Source organism: Vitis riparia, chromosome 6 (genome assembly GCF_004353265.1).
Source record: "Vitis riparia cultivar Riparia Gloire de Montpellier isolate 1030 chromosome 6, EGFV_Vit.rip_1.0, whole genome shotgun sequence".
NCBI lineage: Eukaryota > Viridiplantae > Streptophyta > Magnoliopsida > Vitales > Vitaceae > Vitis > Vitis riparia.
In genome coordinates this window covers 8,105,238-8,115,185 of record NC_048436.1, presented here as the reverse complement: position 1 = coordinate 8,115,185, position 9,948 = coordinate 8,105,238, and the positions used below count along the sequence as shown (strand labels likewise).

Below are 9,948 nucleotides of genomic sequence, written 5' to 3'. Positions count from 1 at the left end.
GAAGTCATACTTAAATTTTATATTCCCAAAGTAATGTATTCAGGCTTAGCTTAAAAGCGTATGCCACAAGTGTAGTGTGGCACGGCCTGCCACTCAATAGCTTTCCATTAGCAACTAATAATGGTTGGTGATCATGTTGTTTGATCAGAATGTTCGTATAATTTGTATAATTATCAGAAGCTTGAGGAATACAAGTGTAATTTTTTCTTAATTAAATGACCAATTGTATGTTGGATATGCTTACAGTTTTAAGAAAAGTACCCTGAATGAATAAAAAATAAAAGATCGTGAAAATAAATAAATAAAAAGAATTAAACAAGAACTTTACAAGATTATTACTTCCTCCCAATCTTCCCAAAGGAGAATCTTTAGGAAGCACTTGTAGGCTAGATTCAGTCCTACCAATAATATATCCTTCCAAAATTTTACTCTCTCTTCATTGCCCACTTTAAAATAGATTTCACTTTTAAAACTTTGCCACCCTCTCCTAGTTGTGTCCCATAATCCTAGCAGAAACCCCTCTCTCACATCTAGAGAACACCATCCCCTCTCTTCTGAAGAATTCATGCTTAAATTTTAGATTTTGAAATAAATCTTTTCAGGTTTAGCTTAAAAGGGTATGTCACATGTAGTGTGTGGCACAAACCAGCCATAATAGCTCCAAGCTAAATCCAAACAAAATCATGAATTTAGCATTGTTTAATCAACAAATCATTTCCCATGTTAAAAGGTTTCGACCAACCAATACCAGAATTAAGGGTTTACATTAGATCTTCCCATTTCATCGGTTTTCATCCCTTATACCTCTTCAAGTGGACCCACAAACTGATAGTCAGACATCACCAAATCCATGTACTTCAAACTCAAAAGTTTATGTTTATGCCTTCTTGGATACAAAAAGGATTATGTTCAAATAGACCAACACCATCAGCTTCAATGTATTATCACAAATTTTGAACCACTAAACTACATCTCTTCATACATACACATGCCCACCTCAAGCTAATTACAATTAGTAGTTTCCCATTAGAAAAATGACAATAAATATTTTCTACAATGTGTTTTCTTGGCCACATTAGGAAATGGCTTACCTGAAACTTTGGTTTTCAGTTTCTTCCACTTTAAGCAACAGAGATTTCATGTCAAGCAAACAGATCCTGAATATCAAGGATATCAGCTAGGACACCGGCTGCTGTAGTATCATTTCCTGCTCCAGCACCTTCAATAACCAAAGGTTGTTCATTATAACACCGGCTGTATATCGCTAGCTGCAGTAAAAATAAAATAAGGTCAGTCAAAGTTTAATAATAAATAAACGTTAAACACAGATGACTGTAAACAGAATATAGCCATAAACAACTTAAATGTAAAATTGTGGAAAAGGAGTGCAAATGATTTCAATGAATATCCAAATTGTCTTGTATGGATACAAGATCTCCAAATATGTAATACTGTACTTTCAAATTATAATTTATGTTAGTGAATTGGAAAAGCAATATGCTGCCAAATGAATCAGGGAAAGGAAATAGAGTTGAAAAAAAAATTGGCCAAAGATGCACATTGACAAAAGAAAACAAGGAAACACATTAGGGGTCCTATAATACATTCAATAGGAATTTGAAACACTCAAATAATACCTCCTAATTAGTATTAGACTCCAGCAATGGATAAGAATTACAAGCAAAATAGTTTACTTGATGAGCTTGGATATGCCTACAAGCTCAACATGTATGATGTCTCAACCATATTCCTATACCATGTACTTCTAGAAACTTTAGGCACTATACAACGCCTTGGGCTTATCTTGTATTATTTTGGATATATCTGGAAAAGTGAGACACAAGAAAAGATCCTTGTGCTGACCTAAAGCTCGTGAGGAACATGCAATTCCACCCCATTAATAATTAGCATGATCACATGCGCACACAAAATCATCATCCCCAGTTAACCCCAAAATATATACTCACCCTGAGATACAGAAAGAAAATCCCTCATAGGAAGTCTCTAACATTACATCAGCTCATTTATTGGTTAGAAAACAGGCTAGATTTTTCTTCATGGAAGAAAGGCATAGCCAGTATCTGATATCAAATGAAATAATAATAATCTGTTAATCATTTCTCTGAAAATCCACCATCTTGGACATAATCCATAGCAAACTTGTCAATCAAAAGTTTTAATATCAGCCAACCTTGCCATTCAGGAATATTGATGAAATTGCAAGAAGTTTTCTTTCATAATCAGATTAAAATTTAAAATAGCCTAGTTTTAGAAATTTCCTCCCTCTCCAGTAGAATAGGTATTTAACCAGGTACTTCTCTTAGGCCAGTTAACACAGTAACATACTAGAACCTATCTTCCCAAGTAAAATATGAGTCTATCCAGGATCAAAAGGACCAGACAGTGAGAACTAATATAGCAAGTGAAACAATCACTAGAAGATCACCAAGCATTCACCTCCACTAAACAGCAGAAACTTCTTATGCATGAAGTCCTCAAGTTACACCATTTTAAAATTTTTGTTGCCTATAGAGATAAATTATTTTTTCCTAGATGTCTTGTCATAAACACTTATAAGCAAGGACATCACATGGATCTTAATAAATCAGGCAGCATAATGATACTGGGGTCAAAGTGCCTTGGCAGGCATAAGCATCCAATTGTAAGTTGCATTTGCTTACAGTTTTAAGGAATTTACCCTGAATAAGAATTTACCCTGAATGAACAAGAAATAAAAGATGATAAGGAAGATAAATAAATAAAAATAATAAAACAATGACTTACAATATTATTACTTCCTCTTAGTCTTCCCAAAGGAGAATCTTTAGGAACCTCTCGTAAGCCAACTTCAGTCCTACCCAAAAAGTGAGTTATCAGCAATATGAAACGAATTAACAGAAAGTTGAGCCAAAATTATTAATTTTTTTACTAAAAGCTAACAAAATTATTAACATTAGACGCAACACAAATAAGTATGGCTGGGGGAGGGGGAGTAGAGAGTGTTTGCTTGGTTGATAATCTATTATTCTTCCCCTGAAATCCAGTAGGAGTTCAGAATCATGGATTTTCATGATCATAACACAATAATAAACTACTTTTGGTTTGACTCCATTCCATTCCAAAATATAATACCAATTATCCACTTTCAAGATTAAATCAGATGCTAGTCAGAGGTTTTGGTTCTTTGCATTTTGAAATATAATATTAATTTTCATGTTCAACAATTTGATCAAACAGTGATCAGGATATAAAGTTTCCAGGTGGACAGGTCAAACTCCACATTAATCTTTGATTTCCTAATTCAAAGTTGAAGTCAATACTTTTTTATTTGTTGAAGCAAGAAATTACAATTATTTTTGGAAGTTCATTAGAATCGACATGGTTGAGAGAGAAAGTTTCCCTTTTTTTTTTTTTTTCTTTATCTGATCAATAAACAGTATTGTATTAAAGAGAATAAAAGTACATGAGAAGGATGAGGAGTCCTCCCCATAGTTACAAAAACTTATCAAAAAAAGGCTAAACTCTCCCACAATACAAGGAGACCTAACCAACCGGTATGAATTAAAAAGAAATACAAAAGCCTCTCCACTGGCCAACACCAAACTGCTCTTGTTGCTAATCAACCCCTTTTGTTCTACACACCAATGACTAATCAAGCAAAACCAATGGTTTTAAGGGCAAAAGTGTAAGGCGAGGCGTTTTCATGCCCCTGAGGCAAGACGTAAGCCTCAAAGCATTAAGGCATAAGCCTTTTGAGACTATCATTGTTATAATTAATAAATATTAAAATATAATTGAAAATGTATAAACAAATTTAAAAGATAATTGAATTATATAAATTTTTACTATAAATATTAAATCAATTACATAACCTTTTTTAGCACCAAAGTTTTTAAAGGCAACATTGTAAGGCAAGACATTTTCATGCCCTTGAAACAAGGCATAAGGCATATTAGGGCGTAAGCTTTTTAAGATCATCATTTTTATAATTAATATATATTAAATTATAATTTAAAATATATAAAAATTTTAAAAAATGATTGAATTATATAAATTTTTGCTATAAATATTATATTAATTACATAACCTTTTTCTAGAACATAAAAAAATAAATTTTCAATTATATAATGAAGTTCAAATTCTACAAATTCATATTCTAAATAATTTAAATGTTAAATCAATCATCTAATTTATTTTTTCTGTTTAAAAAAATTAATAAGTAACAAAATTTATAAAGCAAAATAAAATCAACTATCTAATTTTTTTTACTATTTGAAAAAAACAATTATCTAAAATTTTTTACTATTTGGTACAAAGTCAATTATAGAAAAAGAAATTAATTTTATCTTGTTTGCTAATTTTCTACATAGAAAAAGGGAAAGAGAAAAAAAAAAAGGGTCAGCCTCGAAAAGATCGAGATGCTTTTTGGAAAAAGAGAGAGATAGAGAGAGAGATAAGGAAAAAACTAACTAGCATGAAATAAAACATTATTTAAGGTTAAAAAAGAAATGAAAAGGGCAAAATATAAACCAATTCAAGAGAAGAGAAGGAATTAGAAATGTGAACTTGAAAGGGGCAACGAGAGGGGTTGTGGTGTTTTGGGACAATAGGGTTTTGCAGCTTTTGGAGTTTTTTTTATATAAGTAAACAAGATATGCATTAGAAAAGGCTAAACGCCACAAAGCATACAGGGAGTATACAAGACGGCTACAGCCTCAAAAAGAGAAAAAGGACCAAAAAGAACTACCTCCCCTCAAGTGGAAGCTATCCACTCCAAGAAACCTATAAGGGAGAAAGACTCCTCACCTAAATACACTTTGGCCCAATTCCATAAGTTACAGACAAAAGAATTCTTTAATCTCTAAATATTCAACGCACCCCCCTTAAAGGCTAACCTATTCCTCTCCTTCCAGATCGTCCAAAAAATACACAACGGAATGGATTTCCAAATCTTTTTCCTTTTCTTCCCTACAAATGAACCCCTCCAGGAGATTAAAGCCTCCTTTATAGTTTCTGGGAGGACCCACTTAATATCTATCAACCCAAAAATAATATCCCAAAGGACTCTAGTCACTATACAGTGTAAAAGAATATGATTTACATTCTCTTCTTCACAACCGCACAAGAAACAACAATTTGGAAGTTGCACCCCTCTTATCTGGAGCCTATCCAGTGTGAGCACCTTCCCCCACGTAGCCTCCCAAGCAAAAAAGCAGACTTTAGTTGGCACCCTATCCACCCATATTCTCTTTGCGGGAAACACTGTATCATTAGGCTTGTCCAACAGCCTGTAAGCTTCTTTAACCCTGAAAAGACCATTTCTTCCTTGCCTCCATTTAACAGAGTCATCCTCCAGGGAAGGCCTATGACCCCTCAAAGTATGGAGCAAATCACCAACCATATCCATCTCCCAGTCATTGAAGTTCCTCACAAAAACAAGATTCCAATCTCCGATGCCCGAATCTTGGTCCCACATCTCCTCAATCGTGGCGTCTCTATGCACGGCAAGGACAAAAAGATGGTTGAAACATTGGGACAACGGAGTATCAGTGCACCAACTTATCTTTCCAAATTTTGATTTCGGAACCCTTCCCAACTAGAAAAGCCAAATTCTCCCAGCACCATTCAGATTCTTTCATAATCTCCTTCCAAACCCCTACTCCAGCCGCCCCATTAGCCTTCTTAGACCTCCAGCCATATTCCTCTTGCCCATATTTCGTAGAAATCACTTGTTTCCAAAGGTTATCCTTTTAACAAGCAAACCTCCAAGTCCACTTGCCCAACAAGGCTCTATTCAGAGTGGCTATTCTCCTTAATCCTAGCCCTCCATTGAGTTTTTCTGTACAGACCACATCCCATTTAACTAGATGAACTTTTCCCTCCAAGTTTCCACCCCCCCATAGGAAATCTCCTTGGGTTTTCTCCACTCTTTTAGCAACGGACTTGGGCATACGGAAGATAGACATTTGGTAAATTGGCATACTAGCCAAGGTACTTTTTATGAGAGTGATCCTCCCCCCTTTGGAGATGTACTGTCTTTTCCAAAGTGCAAGTCTCCTCCTGACCCTCTCTTCCACTCCATCCCACATAGAAGAAGCCCTATTGGGGACCCCTAAAGGGAGACCCAAATAGTGGGAGGGCAGAGATCCCACCCTGCACCCAAGCTCAGCTGCCAGCTCAAGAATCTCCTCCACTTCTCCAACTGGGATGATTTCGCTTTTGGCTAGATTAATTCGAAGACCTGAAGCCGCTTCAAACCAAAAGAGAATCCAGCTTAGATGAGAAACTTGCTCTTTGTTCGCCTCACAAAACACAATTGTATCATCAACAAAAAATAGGTGGCAGATATTCAATGAAGTTCTACTACCACCCCGAATGTTGCACCCTGATAGATATCCCCCCTCCACCGCTCTCCTGATAAGAACGTCCAGAATCTCCATTCCCATAACAAAGAGGTAAGGGGATAGAGGATCCCCTTAACGAAGCCCTCTAGTGCTAGGGAAAAACCCAGCTGGGCACTCCATTAACAAGAATAGAGAATTTAGCAGAAGACACACAGCTCCACATCCATCCCACCCACTTGATCCCAAAGCCCATTTTTTAAAGGACCTTCATTAAGAAATTCCAATTGATGCTATCATACGCTTTTTCTATATCCAATTTGCAAATAATGCCCTTTTCTTTTCTCTTCTGCCACGAATCTATCACCTCATTAGCAATTAAGGACGCATCCAGAATTTGTCTTTCCATTACAAAGGCATTCTAAGCACTAGAGACCACCTTACCAATCACTTTTTTGAGCCTATTAGCTAAGACTTTAGCCAAAAGTTTATAGAGCCCCCCCAACAGGCTAATAGGTCTAAAGTCTCCTAGATCCTCCGCCCCGCTTTTCTTAGGTATCAACACCAAAAAAGTATTGTTAAGGCTCCTAACAAAGGAATTATGCTCATGAAATTCTTTAAACATCTCCATAATCTCCTCTTTGGTAAAATCCCATGCGTTTTTCCAAAAGGCTACAGTAAAACCATCCGGGTCTGGGGCTTTATCCTCATTCATCTCCATCAACGCCAAGTGAATCTCAATCTCTGCAAATGGGATTTCCAGACTCTTTGCTTCTTGCTGGCTGAAGCAACCCACCTGAATGCTACCAATATCCGCCTGCCAAACCATATCTTCAGAAAGCATCTGCTGAAACGAATTCACAACTCCTTCTCTCACCTCTTGCTCCTCTACCAGCCACTCCCCATTAACCTTAATTCTGCCCATAGCGTTGTTTCTTCGGTGAGCACTTGTCATTCTATGGAAGAACCCCGTGTTTCTATCCCCCTCCCTTAACCAAATCTCCCTTGAGTGCTGTCTCCAATGGGCTTCCTCCAACAGGACCCATTTCTTAAAGGAGTCTTTAGCTTCCTTTTTTAAATCAGCTTCCTCCACAGTCAAATTTCTGTCACTTTCCACCCGATCCCAAAAGTCTACTTGTTCTAAGGCTGCAGCTTTATTGGTCTCCAGCCTCCCAAAAACCTCTTTGTTCCAAACTTTCAATTTCTTTTTAATTTCCTTCATTTTAACAGCCAATCTATAGCTAGCGCTGCCCCTGACTTCAATCCCCTACCACCATGTTCTCACAATGTCTTTAAACCCCTCAACCTTCAGCCACATATTTTCAAATCTAAACGGGGTTGGGCCTCTTCTAATTCCACCCCCCTCTAACACGATTGGGAAATGATCAGAAATTGGCCGAGACAACCTGATCTGAGTGACTCCACTAAACTGATCTAACCAACTAGGGGAAACAAAAAATCTGTCTAGTCTCGCCCACGCCTGATTGTTAAGCCCCCCATTCCAGGTGAACTCTCCCTCCTGAAGAGGCAGGTCCACCAGCTCTAGATCATCCACAGTCTCTACAAATCTCCTCATGGCTGAACTGATTCTTCTTCGGCTGCTCCTTTCTTGTTGAAACAGAATGACATTGAAATCCCCACCAAGGCACCAGGGATCATCCCAAAGACCTCTTATCGCCCCAAATTCCTCCCACATACCCTCCCTTTCCACTTTAGTAAAAGGACCATACACTCCCGTAAAAACCCAAGTAGCCCCATTTTCTATAGTCTTGAATCTACAAGACAATGTAAAATGACCCTCCTCCCAATCCAAAATATCCAAGACCCTCTTGTCCCAACATATCAAAATGCCACCCGCAGCCCCCTCCGCATTTAGGGCTTTCCAATCTATAAATCTCCCCGTGCCCAAGCTTCTCACAATACCTTCCGACATCTCCTGAATCTTGGTTTCCTGAATACACATTAGATCCACCCTCTGACTCCTTATATAGTTCTTAATAATTTTCCTCTTAGAGCTGTCATTAGCTCCCCTCACATTCCAACTTATAATCTTCAGCTTCATTGGGCAACTATCAACTGATTCCCTTTGCCCTGTGAAGGACCTTTCTGCTTATTCCCCCTCCTCATAATTGACAGAGCATTCCAGCCTCTTTAGTTCCCTTTCAAATTTAGACTTCTCCAAGAGTTCTTTGCTGTGAATCTTCTCCCTCCTCTTTCTGATTTTAGTCAGAAAATTCAATATCTCCCTTTCCAGCCCCTCCGTAGAGAAACCCAGAAATTGGCTAAATTTTGCTAAGCTACAATCCTCCCATAGTTCCTCTTTCTCATTTTCGGTGTCTTGAGGTCCTGAAGCATCAGCATTCCCCTCCTTGCCCCTAACCTTGCCTCTGTTTTTGTTGGCCTCTCCCAACTTCCAAGATCCATCCTCATTCTCAACATTCCCCTCATAGACTGTTAACCAAGTTGACTTATCCCCCCATAATTCCTCCTCTATTCCCCCTGGGTGATCGAAAGACTCCCCCTCTGGAGCCTGATCAAAATTAGAAGAGAGAGAAAGAAATGTCCCCATAACCCGCTTTCCTTTAGGATGGGAATTCAGGACATACCTCTTAGCTTCTTCTTCAAGGACGCGGTCAGTCATGGAGAAGCCTTCATCCCTCTGTTCCCTTCTAATCTCTACTGGCACCCAGCTCATCAGAGGATCCTCTGGAGTGGGTCCTTTTCTGGAGATAAAACGGCGCAAAAAACCAGCCTTCTCTTGGGAAGCAATTGGGCCATCCCTTTCCAAACCTTCCATTTCAACAAAAGGATGGCAGCTTAGATCAGCAACCCAATTAGATGGGCCTGCCTCTGACTCACCAGCCACCTTTGTTTTATCTTTTAACTTTCGGCCCAAAAGCCCATCTAGCTTAGCCAGCCCACCATCCTTCTCCTGCTCTTTAAGACTCATATTTGGGCCATATGAGGGCGACCCAGCCATTTTTCCATCTGAATAGGCCCAGTCCCTAGACATCGGGCCATGGATCTGGTCCCCAGTGTCACGGACTTAGTCGTTCACTAAGCTCGTGCGGCACTTAGACAAGCCAAGACGCTTGATCTTGCTAAGTCAGCCTTGTTCCCCCAATGCTTAGCTCGCTCGGCTAAGACACTTGCAACTCAAAAACTTAAGAAGCTTGGTAGGCAACTCCTTAAAGAATGGAAGCTCTATTAACTCAAGAAAGCCTTTACAAGTGCTTGGATGGTCACTTGCTTGGTTAGGAAGTGATTTGGGTGGTGCCTTGGCCAAATGAGGCCCTCACCTATTTATAGGCACCAAGGGAACTTTTTGGAACCTTGGAGGGTTCCTTATAAATCAAGAATATTCTAGAACATCCTACCCTATTCTATGTACAACCCTATGTACAAGAATATACAAGAGATTCCTAGAAGTCTCTAGAAAGCCTTGGACTCCTCCCATGCCTTCCTCCATAGTGTAGAGATGTGTGGACATCTCTAGGCATTTCTAGAACCTTCCACACTCTTCCCACCAATGGCTTAGTGTAGATGGCTCTAGGAGTCTCCAGAAGCTTCCCTCCTCCTATATAAGCCCATGGGGAGGGTCATTTGA

The 9,948-nt window shown here is 38.7% G+C and overlaps 1 protein-coding gene across 1 annotated transcript in view; it reads right to left on the bottom strand.

The window, feature by feature from the left end:
- Window positions 1-714: 714 nt before the first annotated feature.
- Window positions 715-9,948, bottom strand: part of LOC117916395 (bifunctional aspartokinase/homoserine dehydrogenase 1) — a 30,727-nt gene continuing 21,493 nt past the window's right edge. Inside the window, exons 11-12 of the mRNA XM_034832364.1 lie at window positions 2,785-2,854; window positions 715-1,268 (exon numbers count right to left, since the gene is read on the bottom strand). Of these exons, the coding sequence (XP_034688255.1) occupies window positions 1,143-1,268; window positions 2,785-2,854 (196 nt within the window). The 3' untranslated portion in view covers window positions 715-1,142. The remainder of the gene's footprint in view (window positions 1,269-2,784; window positions 2,855-9,948) is intronic.